This window comes from Stomoxys calcitrans, chromosome 5, assembly GCF_963082655.1.
Source record: "Stomoxys calcitrans chromosome 5, idStoCalc2.1, whole genome shotgun sequence".
NCBI classification, from domain to species: domain Eukaryota; kingdom Metazoa; phylum Arthropoda; class Insecta; order Diptera; family Muscidae; genus Stomoxys; species Stomoxys calcitrans.
In genome coordinates, this window is record NC_081556.1 from 34,260,753 (window position 1) to 34,278,713 (window position 17,961).

The 17,961-nt window shown below is 40.2% G+C and overlaps 3 protein-coding genes across 3 annotated transcripts; all 3 read right to left on the bottom strand.

Annotated features, from left to right (window-relative positions):
• Positions 1–4,740: 4,740 nt before the first annotated feature.
• Positions 4,741–14,839, bottom strand: LOC106090391 (cytochrome P450 6a8-like). The gene is made up of 3 exons (XM_013256559.2): positions 14,786–14,839; positions 5,256–5,429; positions 4,741–5,189 (listed from the first exon to the last, which is right to left on the bottom strand). Exons 2-3 carry the CDS (start codon positions 5,401–5,403, stop codon positions 4,741–4,743), a joined length of 597 nt encoding a protein of 198 aa, XP_013112013.2. The 5' UTR covers positions 5,404–5,429; positions 14,786–14,839.
• Positions 5,413–6,425, bottom strand: LOC106090390 (cytochrome P450 6a22-like; the record flags this gene model as incomplete). The annotated part of the gene is made up of 1 exon (XM_059369720.1): positions 5,413–6,425. A coding segment is annotated over exon 1 (918 nt), but the record flags the coding sequence as incomplete, so codon positions are not given.
• Positions 12,046–15,211, bottom strand: LOC106090401 (cytochrome P450 6a8). The gene is made up of 3 exons (XM_059369721.1): positions 14,441–15,211; positions 12,527–12,941; positions 12,046–12,470 (listed from the first exon to the last, which is right to left on the bottom strand). Exons 1-3 carry the CDS (start codon positions 15,209–15,211, stop codon positions 12,046–12,048), a joined length of 1,611 nt encoding a protein of 536 aa, XP_059225704.1.
• Positions 15,212–17,961: the final 2,750 nt, after the last annotated feature.

Here is a 17,961-nt window from a genome sequence, read left to right on the forward strand (position 1 = left end):
CAAAAAATATCAAGAAAATTTTTTAGAAACATAAGATTTTAAAAATATTGTAAAAAAATAAAATGTTGAAGAAATTTTGTATAAAAAATTAAATTTCGGCTCTTTGCCTATGTGCGTCAAATATCATTTGTTTAGGTGGCCAGTCACCGAAGGGAAACTTAACCCTTAAATAGATCCTAGTACCTGGTTGGGCCTTTTACATCTTACCGCGCACACATTTTCCTAGGTTATTGTTGCTTATTGAAGTCATCAAATGAAATGTTTTCCATCAAAAAGAGTTCAAATAATTCCATTTTTAGTTAAGAGAAGAGAAATTTGCTTCATATACAAATTTGACCCCAAGGCCTGACTAGGCCCCAATAATACGATTATATATGACAACTATAAAAAAATATTGTCCGATCTTGACCATACTTGGTAGGGATACCGCAGAGTCTAAAATAAGTCGCTAATTTAAACTTCAGTGTAATCAGATATGGGTGTCATGGGTTGTTGCGCTACTCGCTGTGTCAAATCTCATCGAAATCAGGTAATAAATGCAACGTTTATGTGCCATAGACCATAAATCGGAAGATCGGTATATATGGAAGATATATTCAAATAAAGTTCATTCCAGACCATACTCAATAAGGAGTCAAGGGGACTAATACAACTCTCTGTGTCAAATATCAACGAAATCAGGCAACCGGCTTGAACAAAAATTCGAATGATATTGTGATGCCCCCAATTGGAGGCCACCGTAGCGCAGAGGTTAGCATGTCCGTCTATGACGCTGAACGCCTGGGTTAAAATCCTGGCGAGACTATCAGAGAAAACATTTCAGTGTTGGTTTTCCCCTCCTAATGCTGCAACATTTGTGAGGTAATATGCAATGTAAAACTTCTCTCCAAAGAGGTGTCGCACTGCGGCACGCCGTTCGGACTCGGCTATAAAAAGGAGGTCCACTATGACCACTATGACGCAATGAGGTAGGCTTGAGATTTAGAAATTCGGCACGGACATTGAGTGGTCTAATAAATAAAAGTCACTGTTGAATTTTGTATTTGAAATTTCAACAAAATCGGGTAATAAATAAAGCTTTTATGGGCTTCAAACTCTCTAACAGGAGATCGGTCTGTATGGCAGCTATATCTAAAAATATTGTCAGATCAGCCATATTTGGGACGGATATCAGGAGGCCTAAAACTACCCACCGTTTCAAATTTCAGCGAAATCGGATAAAAGCTTTTATGCGCTTCAGACCCTTTATCGTCAGATCGGTCTATATGGCAGCTATATCTAAATATAGTCCGACCTCAACCATATTACAATAGGATATCAGGTGGCCGAAACCAACTCACTGTTTCAAATTTTAACGAAATCGAATAATTAATGAAGATTTTATAGGCTTCAGACCCTTTATCGCAGATCGGTCTATATGGCAGCTATATCTAAATATAGTCCGATCTGAAACATATTTGGGTCCTATGTTGAGAGGCCTTAAGCTACTCACTGTTCCAAATTTCAGCGAAATCGGTTAAAAAATAAATTTTTTATGAGCTTCAGACCCTTAATCGGAGGATCGGTCTATATGGTAGCTATATCTAGATATAGTGCGATCTGAAACATATTTGGGTCCTATGTTGAGAGGCCTAAAGCTACTCACTGTTCCAAATTTCAGTGATTTTGGGTAAAAAACTAATGCTTTTATGGGCTTCAGAATTTCTATTTTGAGATCGGTCTATATGGCAGCTATATCTAAATATAGCCCGATTTAATCCATATTTAGGTCAGATGTCGGGAGGTCTAAAACTACTTACTGTTCCAAGTTTCAGCGAAATCGGTTAAAAATTAAAGCTTTTATGAGCTTCAGACCCTTAATCGGAAGATCTGTCTATATGGTAGCTATATCTAGATATAGTCCTATCTGATCCATATTTCGATCAGATATCCGGAGGCTTTAATTAACCCTTTGCCTAAAATTTCAGCGAAATCGGGTAATAAATAAAGCTTTTATGCGCTTCAGACCCTTAATCGCCATATCGGTCTATATGACAGCTATATTCAAATCTGGACCGGTCTGAGCCAAATTTAAGAAAGATGTCGAAGGGCCTAACACAACTCACTGTCCAAAATTTCAACGAAATCGGATAATAAATGTGGCTTTATGGGCCTAAGACCGTAAATCGGAGGATCGGTCTATATAGCAGCTATATCTGAATCTGGACCGATCTGGGCCAAATTAAAGAAGGATGTCGAAGGGCGTAACGGAACTCATTGTCCCAAATGTCAGCAAAATCAGATAACAAATGTGGCTTTTATGGGCCTAAGACCCTCAATCGGCCGATCGGTCTATATGGGTGCTATATCAAGATATAGTCCGATATAGCTCATCTTCGAACTTATCCTGCTTATGGTCAAAAAAAAAAAAAATAGTCTGTGTAAAGGCTTAGCTCAATATCTCTATTTTTATACCCTCCACCATAGGATGGAGGTATACTAATTTCGTCATTCTGTTTGTAACTACTCGAAATATTCGTCTGAGACCCCATTAAGTATATATATTCTTGATCCGTCCGTCTGTCTGTCGAAAGCACGCTAATTTCCGAAGGAGTAAAGCTTCCCACTTGAAATTTTGCACAAATACTTTTTATTAGTGTAGATCGATTGGTATTGTAAATGGGCCTTATCGATCCATGTTTTGATATAGATGCCATATAAACCGATCTTGGGTCTTGACTTCTTGAGCCTCTAGAGGGCGCAATTCTAATCCGATGTGGCTGATATTTTGCACGACGTGTTTTAGTATCACTTCTAACAACTGTGCTAAGTATGGTTTAAATCGTATATAACCTGGTACAGCTGTCATATAAACCGATCTTGGGTCTTGACTTCTTGAGCCTCTAGAGGGTGCACTTCCTATCCGATTGGAATGAAATTTTGCACGACGTGTTTTGTTATGATATCCAACAACTGTGCCAAGTATGGTCTAAATCGGTCAATAACGTGATATAGCTGCCATCTAAACCGATTTTGGGTCTTGACTTCTTGTGCCCCTAGAGGGCACAATTCTTATCCGATTGCAATGAAATTTTGCATGACGTGTTTTGTTATGACATTCAACCACAGTGCCAAGTATGAATGAAATCGCTTCACAACCTAATATAGCTGCCATAGAAACCGATCTGGGGTCTTGATTTCTTGAGCCTCTAGAGGGCGCAATTCTTATCCGATTTGAGTGAAATTTTGCACGAGGTATTTTGTTATGATATCCAACAATTGTGCCAAGTTTGGATCACATCGGTCCATAGCCCAATATAGCTGTCATATAAACCGATCTGGGGACTTGATTCTTGAGCTTCTAGAGGGAGTAATTCATATCCGATTTGGCTGAAATTTTACATGACTTATTTTATTATGAATTTCAACAACTGTGCCAAATATGCTTCAATTCGGTCCATAACCTGATATAGCTGTCATATAAACCGTTCTGCTATCTTGACTTCTTGAGCCTCTAGAGGTCGCAATTATTATCCGACTTGCGTGAAATTTTGTACGACGGATCCTCTCATGACAATCAACATACGTGTTTATTATGGTCTGAATCGGTCTATAGCCTGCTACAGCTTCCATATAAATCGATCTCTCTATTTTACTTCTTGAGCCCCCAAAGGGCGCACTTCTTATTCGAATTGGCCGACATTTTAGACAGGTCTCCAACATATAATTTAATTGTGGTCCGAACTGGACCATATCTTGATATCGCTCTAATAGCATAGCAAATATTTTCTATTATCCTTTTTTTTTTTTTTGCCTAAGAAGAGATGCCGGGAAAAGAACTCGACAAATGCGATCCATGTTGGAGGGTATATAAGATTCGTCCCGACTGAACTTAGCACGCTCTTACTTGTTTTGAACCCTATATTGCCATGATTGGTAAACAAGTCCTTTGTGATAGTGATTTGGGGTTTGCACGACCATTCAGACGTTTCGCCTTTAAAGTGGATATTCAAATCATGCTCTACTCCAAAATACATTTCATTTGAGATCCTTATTGCCATGGTAGGAAAATATGTCCGGTTTGGAGATGTTTTGGGGTTGGATGGCAACCATGACATATGGTCGTGCAAATATTGGGTTGCCCAAAAAGTAATTGCGGATTTTTTAAAAGAAAGTAAATGCATTTTTAATAAAACTTAGAATGAACTTTAATCAAATATACTTTTTTTACACTTTTTTTCTAAAGCATGCTAAAAGTAACAGCTGGTAACTAACAGAAGAAAGATTGCAATTACAGAGTCACAAGCTGTGAAAAATTTGTCAACGCCGACTATATGAAAAATCCGCAATTACTTTTTGGGCAACCCAATATATAACAGATTAGTTTTCTACTACAAAATTTTCCCTGTACATTCCATTGAGGAACAGCGGATACTTCTTTCATGTCAATGAGTGCAGTCTGATTAAAGTTTCCGCCGAGTCTGAACGAAGACACCACTTGGCAGATTTTAACATGGCAGGATTTTTCTGATGAACCCAGACGTTCGTCGTCATAGGCGGATATGACAACTTCTGTACCACGAAGGCTTCCAAGATTCGTTTTCTACATTCAAAAAACTTCCATTTGAGATCCATATTGTCATGGTTGGCCCATATATCCCTTTTACAGGATTTGGGGTGCGGTGGTCCCCCAGATATCCCACCCCAAATTTGGATACCATATAAAATTTTTAAAACATTTATTTAACCATACTCATTATTCTATTCTTCTTTGTGTCGCAGCCTCTTAACGCTTAAATGTACACCATTTTTCACGATTGACATGAACCTTTTTTTCGGATCAAATATTAGCTTAGAAGGGGTCTTATCACAAATGGAAAACTGGAACTCGGACAAAAGCAATGCCAATGCCAGAGATAACTCCAGTCTGGCAAAGGGTTCACCAATGCAAACTTTCGGACCAATACCAAAAGCCATAAAGGAACAAGGGTCTATTTTGTTTGCTTTTTCCTCGCCTTCTAAGAAACGCTCAGGTAAAAATGTGTCGGGTTCGGCATACAAATCAGGATTATGAAGCACACCATGTATGGGTATCAGCACAGAGGTACCCTTTTGTATGGTTAACGGGGAATTGCATGAAGTGCGTACAGTGCAAGAACGGCGACAAACGCGAGGCATAAATCCCACAATGGTATTTTTGCGCAAAGTTTCTGTAATGAAGTAAAGAGTTCATATAAAAAAATTACTTTTTCATATCATTTTAAAATTGTGTATACCTTGTATAACAGCTTTTAAAAATTTCATATCCTTTAAGCTTTCGTAGGTCAAGTTTCGTTTATTCTTTGCCATTATCTGCAGAATTTCTCCACGGACTTTTTCTTGTATTGGCGGATTTGTGGCCAATTCATAGAGCGCATAAGTCATCACACAAGATGTGGTCTCAAAACCAGCTATAAAGAAAACAAAGAGTTGTCCCACCATCAAGTCAAAGGTTAGTTTAAAATCCTCTCCATTCGCTGGCTCTTTCTGCAATTCCAGTAGTAGGTCCATAAAGTCATTACGTCTTATATTGTTTTTCTGCCTATGCTCCATGGTGTCCCGGAAGACTTTTTTGAAAAATTCGTTGGCTTCCCTGCTAAACACATGAACATTGAAGAATGCCATCAACTTGGGGAATTTAGCTCCAATCATATCCCATAGGGGATTTAGAGTCTGATAGAAAGCACGATTGCCTTGAATACGAAATTCCGTGTTTGGCTCACGCAAGCTATTGCATTCAATGCCAAAGGCCACATTACCTATAATGTCGGTGGTAAATCGTGCACACAAATCAAACATTTGAACTGCACCTCCATGACCTTTGTCACATTGCTCGCCCAGCACCGCCACCAATTGCTTGGCTACCCCTAAAAGATTGGGAAACATATGCCGCAACTTGGCCGGCGAAAATGTGGGTGACATTTTCATTCGCAAAGGTTTCCACATGTCATAATCGAGACGCGACACATTGGCACTGAGGGCCTCACGATGGTTCACATATAACCCTCGATCGGGAAAACTTTCGAAATTAGTTATCATTATATCTTTGATGGCCTCCAGATCCTGCACCAGCAGTAGGGATTCAAACAAAAGTTCTATGACCTTAAATGGTTTCTTTTCGGCATACATTTGCTGATAGAATTTATTCAAGTTGATACCCCAGGGCTTCTTCTTCGATCGTTTGTATAGTTCCAAAAGGCTAATGCTTTCCACTCCATGACGTTTCCAAAATCGAATTTTTTGCGTATATTTTGCATAGAGTAAAATTAGCAAAATGACAACCAACAGCAGGAATGTTACAAACGAATTCATTTTATAAAACCACAATGCGAATAGAATGTTTCAGGCATTGGTTTTTATGTGTCATTGTTTTAATTTTTGATGGTCACAGACCTTCTGAAATTTAATTCATGTAAATCGCCAGATAAGAGTTGATTTGCTAGACATTTTATATATAATAATAATTATTATTTTCTTAATTGCTTTTGCATTTTTTTCAATATTCATAAATTTTTAAACCAGACTTGTCGGGAATCTGAATCTGCAAAAACCCACTTGGTCACCTACTTGGTTGGCTGTAACAATGGTAGAAACCTTTGCTAATTTAGCAGAGCAAAGAAAGTAGCTCCAAGCATGTATTTGAAAAGTCCTTCTCTTGCTTATCCTAAAGGGTCTTTGTAGTCGGTTGTGTAGCAGACCGGATTTGGTAAAGAGTTTTGCCTTCGGGACATGGTTAAGTTAGGATTAAGGTGCAGTTCATCAGACTCAAAAAATTGCAAGTTTTCCCCATGAACATTACACTAAGGAACAGCGGCAAACTTCTCACATATCAATGAGTGCAGTCCGATTCAAGTTTTTTAAGCTCAATGATAAGGGACCTCCTTTTTATAGCCGAGTCCGAACGGCGTGCCGAAGTGCGACATCTCTTTGGAGAGAAGTTTTACATGGCATAGTTGCTCACAAATTTTGCCAGCATTAAGAGGGGAAAACCACCGCTAAAAATTGTTTTCTGATGGTCTCGCCAGGATTCGAACCCAGGCATTCAGCGTCATAGGCGGACATGCTAACCTCAAAGCTACGGTGGCCTCCCCCTCATCACTTAGACGTTTTCGTCCATTGTGATACCACAGGAACAGAAGAAGGAAGATGTCTTCTAGTTCCTATCGTTGAACAGATCGCTTTAACGAGAACTTGCGAATGTTCACATCCGCTAAATCAGACAGGTTTTCAAAGAAATGAGAACCTAAAGTGGAACTCCTTCTGACTGCTGGTGCGGGACAGCACACACAGAAGATGTTCTATAGTCTATTCTTCTTCCTTGTCCTCACAGCTTCTGCAAAAGTCGTTGCTGATGGAGACAATGACTGAGACGTCTGTTCTAGCCAATGACAGCAAAGCGGTAGACCTCTTCATGTCTAAATTAGGCCACATAGTTTTGGGATGATCACAGCCCCCCTTCTTTTGAACCATCCAGATCGCGTTAACAAGCCCAACAACTTGCGAATGTTCACATCCGCTAAATCAGACAGGTTCTCAAAGAAATAAGAACTTAAAGTGGATCACCTTCTGACTGCTGGTGCGGGACACACACACACAGAAGGTGTTCTATAGTCTATTCTTTTTCGATGTCCTCACAGCTTCTGCAAAAGTCGTTGCTTGCAAACTTCAGTCTGTCTGTATGTTTTCCGATTAGACAGTGACCTGTCATGACTGTTCTAACCAATGACAGCAAAGCGGTCGACCTCTTCAAGTCTAAATTAGGCCTCATAGTTTTGGAATGCTCACAGCCCCCCTGGAATGGGTAGGGTAGTTCTTAGTCCCGCAAGCTCGTCCACTTTACAATTCCCTGGGATATCTCTGTGGCCCGACACCTAGAACAGGTGACATATTGGGTTGCCCAAAAAGTAATTGCGGATTTTTCATATAGTCGGCGTTGACAAATTTTTTCACAGCTTGTGACTCTGTAATTGCATTCTTTCTTCTGTCAGTTATTAGCTGTTAGTTTTAGCTTGCTTTAGAAAAAAATTTATATTTGATTAAAGTTCATTCTAAGTTTTATTAAAAATGCATTTATTTTCTTTTAAAAAATCCGCAATTACTTTTTGGGCAACTCAATATAATGAGGGCAAAGTGATCATCCTTTTTCAGAGTACCCAATGCAAGTTACACTGGGTGAACTATAGAACCTTGAATTTTATGTTAATTGGGTTTGATATAGCAAACATTGGCCTCTGCTGCCATCTCAAGCGTGAACGTTGATCTTCTCCCAGACATTACTTTGTATTAATCAAATTTTGTCAAAATCTGAGGAAAAAATTACCATATATGAACCCATGGCAGCTATGTTCATCGGAGTAGATTCCGTACCATACTCGACATGGTAGCCGAGAGCCCACCACAACTTAGTATTCTAAATTTAAGCGAAATGGGCTAAAACATAGGCCTCATATGTGTTCAAGACTTTAAATCAGGTGATATGTCTATATGCAAGCTAAATATATCCCAATATCATCCGATCTGCACTATATTTGGATATGTAAGGGTCTAATACCAAAAATTTTTTTCGAAATTTCATCAAAATCGGTTTAGGTTAGGCTAGTGTGGGGTTGAAAAAAGGGTGCAGATATTTAACCGCCCCATTCCACTATAGACATACACATAAGCCAATAATCGGCTTGTTTTGCGCTCAAAATACTAAAAAGTTACGTCGAAAAAGTTAAGAATTCCGTGCTACTTACAAAATCCTTAATTCTTTATATACCACTCTCCTAAGTTGGTTCAAGTCTGGTATCGTGTCCCCACCTTAGTACCGTTGTCTGTTAGCCTCGAAATCCGGGCAATGAATAGGAAATGCTCCAGTGTCTCATCATCTTTTCCACATGCCCTACACATGATATCACTTGCCGCATCGATTTCGCATAAATCAGCTCGTAGTCCTATGTGTCCCGTTATGACACCAAAAGTTAAACTGACCTCCTTCTTACTTCCTGTCAGTAATAACCTCGTCCTCTCACGATCCGGATCACCCCAGGACGGCGAAAATCCACGTCCTACCGACTTTTTCGCTGTTCCACAGTGTTATATGAGCGTTTTTCGCATACGCCCTTAAATCGGACAGCGTCGACCCCAAAAAGATTCGGGGTTATAAAATCGATAACCCGAAACCGATTTAAGGGCGTAGGCGACAAAGAGTTCTCTGGCCTCCACTGCCAAATCGTCAGCCCTTTCCTTCCCCTTTACTCCGTTATGGCCCGGCACTCAAACGATGCGGATTGTGCCAACTTCAGAGATGGGGTTAATCTCCTTCTTACAGTGCAAGACTGTTTGTGACCTTACTGTCCTATTTGTTATTGCCCTTATGGCCATTGTATTGTCGGTAAAGATGTTTACACTCAACGTCCCCGCGTTAGCACCACACCACCTCACGCATTCCGTGCTCGCCTGGATCTGGATATGGTCAGACAGTCGAAAATAGATGTCAGTCTTTGGGTTCTCAATGTAAACCCCCAGGCCCAATCTTTCCTCTAGTTTTGATCCATCCGTGTAATATTATCTTCTAAATGGCCATCCAAGGGTTTAGTATAAGACAGTGCCGCTGGCTGCAGTGGCTCGCACTCTATCTCAACTGTCGTCTCAGGCATCCAGTCGGAAACCTCTTCCCTTCCTTCCAGATTTCCTATCGTCGTTTCGATTGTACCGCTATGGTATGAGCTGCTCCCATCGCCTTAAGTCTCGTAGCCACAGTGGTTGCCTCACACTTAACTTGTATGTCAATGGGTCGGATATCTAGAATATTTCATTCAATATGTCATCATCGCTCCGTCTACCCTAAGACAACCTGTTGTATGGTCCTTACGTTGCACTTTTTCTCCATCAAACTACTGAGGTGTAAGAGTTGTCTATTCGCGCTCCTGTAGAGCCTGTGGACTATCCTAGGATTCAGGCCCCATTTCGATCCCAGTTCGCTCAGTCTACCCTAAGACAACCTGTTGTATGGTCCTTACGTTGCACTTTTTCTCCATCAGACCACTGAGGTGTAAGAATGTATTGGTCTAGTCACGCTCCTGTAGAGCCTGTGGACTATCCTCGGATTCAGGCCCCATTTCGAGCCTACGGCCCATCTACATAGTGCCCAACATCTGTGAGCCTTCTCAGTACGCTCCTGAATTTGACACTTCTAGTTCAGTTTCCTATCCAAGATCACTCCTAAGCATTTTACCTTGTCAGATATCGAAATCGTTTTATTGAGGAAACGTGGTGCATTAAATTGGCCAACCTTCGTCTTCTTCGTATACAGGCATATTTCCGTCTTCCCTGTGTTAACATGAAGACATATACCATATGGAAGACCCTTTCGGACCTGCTGCATAGTTGGTTCGGAACCTTACCCCTTAGAAGAATTGTAACATCGTCTACGTAGCCGACGGTTTCAAATCCCTCCTCAGTCAGTATCCGCAATATGTCATTATGGTCACCCATAGGAGTGGCGATAAAATGCCCCCCTGTGGCATGCCTTGTGCCACTTTCTCTCTTATATTTATGCCATGGGACACACAATTTATCCACCTGGATCATAGCATATATTTGTTTGCCCAAAAAGTAATTGCGGTTTTTATAAAAGAAAGTAAATGCATTTTTAATAAAACTTAGAATGAACTTTAATCAAATATACTTTTTTTACATTTTTTTTCTAAAGCAAGCTAAAAGTAACAGCTGATAACTGACAGAAGAAAGAATGCAATTACAGAGTCACAAGCTGTGAAAAAATTTGTCAACGCCGACTATATGAAAAATCCGCAATTACTTTTTGGGCAACCCAATAGTTTATCCAGTCTCTAAGGACCGGGTCCACAAGATACTGGTCTAACCATTGGATCAGTGTGTTGGTCCACACATTGTTAAAAGCCCTATCGATGTCAATGCGTACCGTTACGTTTCGACAACGAAGGATTCTTGTATTTTATGCACAACCTCGTGCAGGGCAGTCCCCTTCGACCTTCCCTTGACATACTCATGCTGTTTGTATTTGAACAGTTCGCTGAATGTCCTACTCTTTATCATGGTGTCCACAATACGTTCCTTGGTTTTAAGTAGAAAGGACGTAAGGCTTATTGGTCTGTAGGCCTTTGGTGTCGCATAACTTGCCTTGCCGGGCTTGGGTATAAATATCACCCTTTCCTCCTGCCAGGCTTTTGGAAAATATTGGCTAGATAAGGCGCCAGATATTCGGCCTCCTTTTGTAGTAACGCCCGAAATATTCCATCAGCTCCGGCTGACTTAAATGGTTTAAAGATCCTTAAGGCTTCCTTGAATATAAATTCCATTATGATAAGCCTTCCATCAACCTCATTATTCCAAGAATCCGATGTCTCCCATAAGTCCCGTCGTATCCTGTGGAGAATTCGTTTTCATCAAAAGCCTCAATGTGTCCTCCGTTTGCACTGCTCTCAATACCATGTCGTCTGCGTACGTTTCAGTTTGGACATGGATTTTTGAGAGAGACTTTTTCCATCTTGCCGGCGTCATTAATGCTATCGATCTGGTCGCAGAAAAGCTTACTGGAGGCAGGTTTTGCCGCTCTGAGCCATGCGTAATACTCTCCCCGGTCATCCCAAGAAAAACCCTGGATTCGCAACATTGGGAAAGAGCACGGGGTAGAAAGCGGCAAAACCTGCCTCCAGGAAGCTTTTCTGCGACCAGGTCGATAGCATTTATGACGCCGCCATGATGGAAAAAGTCTCTCTCAAAAATCCATGTCCAAACTGAAACGTGCGTAGACGACATGGTAGTGAGAGCAGAGAAAAGGGGGACACATTGAGGCTTTTGATGAAAACGCATTTTCCACAGGATACGAAGGGACCATGAAACGTGCTTAGACGACATGGGAGCGAGAGCAGAGAAAACGGAGGACATATTGAGGCTTTTGTAAAAATGTGGAATTGGGATGTGTATTACACGCATACACTCCTTTTAAGTCTTCGAAAACTCCTAGCCACATTGATGACAAAACCATTTCCTTCTGATTTTTCAACTCTTCTTTAATATCTCCACTTTCAAATGAATGCCGTCTTTAACATACAATATGAACATATTTTCCGGATCAAATGCTAACTCCTGAGGAGTTCTCTCACACATGGAAAATCGAAATTCAGAAAGCAACATTGCCAAGCCCAATGTTATTAGCATTCTTGCAAGCAGCTCACCAATGCAGATTTTAGGACCACCTCCAAAGGCCAAAAATGTGCAAGGATCACGGTTTGCATTTTCTTCTTCCGCAAAACGTTCAGGCAAAAATCTGTCAGGGTGGGGATAAAAATCAGGATTATGTTGAACTCCATAAATGGGTATGAGTACTGGAGTATCAGGTTTAATGGTTACGGCAGATTTGATAGTACATTTACGACGACATATGCGAGGCATCGTAGGTACAATGGGATATAGGCTCAGTGATTCTGAAAAATGAAGGGAAAAAATGATTCATTTTCAAATCTTAGACCAGAAAACTTACTTTGTATAATGGCTTTGAGGTATGTTAAATCCTTTAAAGACTCATAGTTAAATTGTTGTTGATTTTTTAGTAATACATGGAGGATCTCCTCACGAGCTTTGTCTTGTATTTGATGATTTTTAGCCAACTCATACAGAGCATAACTCATGGTACAAGAGGTTGTCTCAAATCCCCCTATAAAGAAAGCAAATACCTGACCAGCCAGCATTTCCAAAGAAAGAGGCATTTCCTCATCGTTTTCATGTTGCTTTTTCAAATCTATCAGGAGATCCATAAAGTCATTGCGTCTCAGATTGTTCTTTTCCCTATGCTCCAGGCTCTGCCTGAAGACGCGTATGAAGAATTCATTGCTCCGCTTGTCGAATACTCGAATATTAAACAAGTAAAAAGGCGTTAAGTTCGGCCGGGCCGAACTTTGGATACCCACCACCTCGGGTATATATGTAAACCACCTTTCATCAAAATTCGGTGAAAATTTCATACCTTATACTCATATACCTCATACCTATCAGAACTATATACGACACGGACGTCGAAAAGCCGAACATAAGTCACTGTGTCAAATTTCAGTGAAATCGGATTATAAATGCGCCTTTTATGGGGCCAAGATTTTAAATCGAAATATCGGTCTGCACAGCAGCTATATCCAAATCTGGACCGATTTGGGCCAAGTTGCACAAAAATGGCGAAGAGGCTAACACAAAGCACTGTCCCAAATTTCGGCGAAATCGGACAATAAATGCCTCTTTTATGGGCCCTAAACCTTAAATCCAGAGATCGGTCTATATAGCAGCTATATTCAAATCTGGACCGATCTGGAAAAAATTGAAGAAGGACGTCGAAGAGCCTAACTAAACTCACTGTCTCAAATTTCAGCGAGATCGGACAATAAATGCGTTTTTATGGCCCCAAAACCTAAAACCTAGATATCGGTCTATATGGCAGCTATATCCAAATCTGGACCGATCTGCGCGATATTGCAGAAGTATGTCAAGGGGCTTAACTTAACTCACTGTTCCAAATTTCGGCGACATCGGGCAATAAATGAGCATTTTATGGGCCCAAAACCATAAATCAAGAAATCGGTCTATATGGCAGCTATATCCAAATTTGAACCGATATGGACCAAATTGAAGAAATATGTCGAAGGGTCTAACACAACTCACTGTCCCAAATTTCAGCAAAATCGGATAATGAATGTGGCTATTATGGGCCTTACACCATAAATCGGAGGATCGATCTATATGACAGCTATATCCAAATCTGGATCGATCTGAGCTAAATTAACGAGGGATGTCGATGGGCCTTACACAATTCACTGTCCCGAATTTCATCAAAATCAGATAATAAATGTGGCTTTTGTGGTCCTAAGACCTTAAACCGGAGGATCGGTCTATATGGCAGCTATATCCAAATCTGAACCGATCTGGACCAAATTGACGGAGGATATTGAAGGGCCTAATACAACTCACTGTGCCAAATTTCAGCAAAATCTGTTAGTAAATGTGGCTTTTATGGGCCTTAGACCCTAAATCGGAGGATCGGTCTATATGGCAGCTATATCCAAATCTAGACCGATAGGAGCCACATTGATAAAAGATGTCGAAGGGCCTAACACAACTCACTGTCCCAAATTTCAACAAAATCGGATAATAAATGTGGCTTTTATGGGCCTAAAACCCTAAATCGGCGGATCGGTCTATATGGGGGCTATATCAAGATATAGTCCGATATAGCCCATCTTCGAACTTAACCTGCTTATGGACAAAAAAAGAATCTGTGCAAAATTTCAGCTCAATATCTCTATTTTTAAAGACTGTAGCGTGATTTCAACAGACAGACGGACGGACATGGCTAGATCTTCTTAGATTTTTACCCTGATCAAGAATATATATACTTTATAGGGTCGGAAATGGATATTTCGATGTGTTGCAAACGGAATGACAAAATGAATATACCCCCATCCTTCGGTGGTGGGTATAAAAACTGCATTATTCTCGAAAACTTTACCGCAAAAAAGTCTAAATGAGGTTTGCGCAGCTGATAAAAGGCCTTATCGCCTTCAATACGAAATTCTGATTTGGGCTCACTCAAACTGTTGCATTGAATGCCAAAAATAACATTGCCAATAAAATCGGTGGTAAAACGGGCACATAAGTCATAAATTTCCACTATATTGGCCTGTTGGTGGCATTCATCCCTAAAGACTGTCACAAACTCAGCGGCCACTTGTAAGAGTGTGGGAAACATATACCTTACCTTAGCAGGCGAAAAGCTGGGCGACATTCTCTGACGCAATGGCTTCCATAGCTTGTAATCCAAATGCGTTATATTAGCACTTAAGGCCTCTCGATGATTAACATAAAAGCCACGATCGGGAAAATTTTCAAACTGTGTTATTAGTATGTCTCTAATGGCATGCAGATCTTGAACGACCAACATTGAAGTAAACAATCCTGGAATCACCTTAAAAGCCTTTTGTTGGGCATACATTTGAGGATAGTATTCATTGATTGCTAATCCACATGGCATATGCTTCGATCCTTTGAAGATGTCTCTTAGGCTAATTGAGTCCACGCCCTGACGTTGCCAATAATGCAAATTTTGGGCATGTATTACATAGAGCAACACAATAACCACAATTAAAAAAATTAAAAAAACTAAAAATGTTCCCAAGAAATCCATATTCCTGCTCTTGCTTTAGCTACTGATTAGCTACTGATTAATGCCTTCTTTTCACAGCTGGTAGGGATTGTGGAATAATATTCACTTAAAAACAAGTAAAAGCGTGCTAAGTTCGGCCGGCCCGAATCTTATATACCCTCCACCATGGAGCGCATTTGTCGAGTTCTTTTCCCGACATCTCTTCTTAGGCAAAAAAAGGATATAAGAAAAGATTTGCTCTGCTATTAGAGCGATATCAAGATATGATCCGGTTTAGACCATAATTTAATTAAATGTTGGAGACCTGTGTAAAATGTCAGCCAATTCGAATAAGAATTACGCCCTTTGGGGGCTCAAGAAGTAAAATAGAAAGATAGATTTATATGGGAGCTGTATCGGGCTATAGACCGATTCAGATCATAATAAACACGTATGTTGATGGTCATGAGAGGATCCGTCGTACAAAATTTCACGCAAATCGGATAATAATTGCGACCTCTAGAGGCTCAAGAAGTCAAGATCCCAGATCTGTTTATATGGCAGCTATATCAGGTTATGATCCGATTTGAACCATACTTGGCACAGTTGTTGGATATCATAACAAAATATGTCGTGCAAAATTTCAGTCAAATCGGATAAGAATTGCGCACTCTAGAGGCTCAAGAAGTCAAGACCCAAGATCGGTTTACATGACAGCTATATCGGGTTATGAACCGATTTGAACCATACTTGACACCGTTGTTGGATATCATAATAAAATACTTCGTGCAAATTTTCATTTAAATCGGATAAGAATTTCGCCCTCTAGAGGCTCAAGAAGTCAAGACCCCAGATCGGTTTATATGACAGCTATATCGGGTTATGAACCGATTTCAACCATACTTGACACAGTTTTTGGATATCATAACAAAACACGTCGTGCAAAATTTCATTCCAATCGGATAAGAATTGCTCTCTCTAGAGGCCAAGAAGTCATGATCCAAGATCGGTTTATATGACAGCTATATAAGGCTATGGACCGATTTCAACCATACTCAGCACAGCTGTTGGATATCATAACAAAACACGTCGTGCAAAATTTCATTCCAATCGGATAAGAATTGCTCTTTCTAGAGGCCAAGAAGTCATGATCCAAGATCGGTTTATATGACAGCTATATCAGGTTATTGATCGACTTAAACTATACTTCGCACAGCTGTAAGATATCATAACAACATATGTCGTACAAAATGTCATTCTAATCGGATAAGAATTGCGCCCTCTAGTGGCTCAAGAAGTCAAGATTCAAGATCATCATTATCAAGGACGGACAGACGGACGGACATGACTAGATCGACATAATATGTCTCGACGATCAAGAATATAAATACTTTATGGGGTCTCAGACGAATATTTCGAGTAGTTACAAACAGAATGATGAAATTAGTATACCCCCCATCCTATGGTGGAGGGTATAATAAGCAAAATGAAAACCCAATTTAGATAAGGAACCCTGATACATAGCAAACCATTTTTATACCCACCATCATACACGGATTTGAGCTTATCATTGAAACTCAACTTGAAACAGATGGCAACCATTTATGTGTGAGAAGAACAGAGGGTTCCTAAATGCAATGTTCGTGGGAAATGTGTATTTGCAATGTCTGCATTGGGTACGGTACGGATCGACTCAGAATCGCTTGCTGTTTCAATTTATTGTAGCTATGCTAGTCGACTGGCTGCGACTGGCTATGCTAGTCGACTGGCTGTACAAAGTTTAGATAACATTTATCATCCTGTCTTGACCTCTTGAGCTTTCAGAGCTTTTAGAGTGCGCTGTTCTTATCCGATTTGGTTGAAATTTAGCATTTGGTTGAAATTTAGCATGCCATATAAACCGATCATGGGTCTTGACTTCTTCAGCCTCTAGAGGGCGCAATTCTTATCCGATTTGACTGAAATTTTGCACGACGTGTTTTGTTATGCTATCTAACAGATGTGCCAAGTATGGTCCAAATCGGTCAATAACCTGATATAGCTGTCATATAAACCGATCTTGGGTCTTGACTTCTTGAGCCTCTAGAGTGCGCAATTCTTATCCGATTGAAATGAAACTTTGCACGACGTGCTTTGTTATGATATCCAACGATAGTGTCAAGTAAGGTTCAAATCGGTCCATAGCCTGATATAGGTGCCATATAAACCGATCTGGGGTATTGACTTCTTGAGCCTATAGAGGACGCGATTGTTATCTGATTTGGCTGAAATGTTGCATGATAAGTTTTGTTATGAATTCCAACAACTGTATTAGGAATAGCTCAAATTGGTCCATATCCTGATATAGCTGCCATATAAACCGATCTGGGGTCTTGACTTCTTGAGCCTCTAGAGGACGCTGTTGTCATATGATTTGGCTGAAATTTTGTATGAGGTGTTTTATTATGACTTCCAACAACTGTGCTGAGTATGGTACACATCGGTTTATAAACTGATATAGCTGCCATATAAACCGATCTGGGGTCTTGACTTCTTGAGCTTCTAGAGGGCGCAATTCCTATCCGATTTGGCTGAAATTTTGCATGACGTATTTTATTCTTACTTATAACAACTGTGTCAAATAAGGTTCAAATCGGTTCATAACCTGCTATAGCTGCCATATAAACCGTTCTGGGATCTTGACTTCTTGAGCCTCTAGAGGTCGCAATTATTATTCGATTTGCCTGAAATTTTGTACGACGGATCCTCTCATGACCATCAACATACGTGTTTATTATGGTCTGAATCGGTCT

Bases quoted from the DNA above. Each gene is read 5' to 3' on its own strand.
- LOC106090391 (XM_013256559.2), bottom strand. From the start codon at position 5,403: ATGACTTATGCGCTCTATGAATTGGCCACAAATCCGCCAATACAAGAA. The intron at 5,190-5,255 runs GTATACACAATT...ACTTCATTACAG, and splicing joins TTTAAAAGCTGTTATACAAG to AAACTTTGCGCAAAAATACC.
- LOC106090401 (XM_059369721.1), bottom strand. From the start codon at position 15,211: ATGGATTTCTTGGGAACATTTTTAGTTTTTTTAATTTTTTTAATTGTG. The intron at 12,942-14,440 runs ATTTCCGACCCT...GTGGGTATCCAA, and splicing joins TGCAACACATCGAAATATCC to AGTTCGGCCCGGCCGAACTT. The intron at 12,471-12,526 runs GTAAGTTTTCTG...TTCATTTTTCAG, and splicing joins CCTCAAAGCCATTATACAAA to AATCACTGAGCCTATATCCC.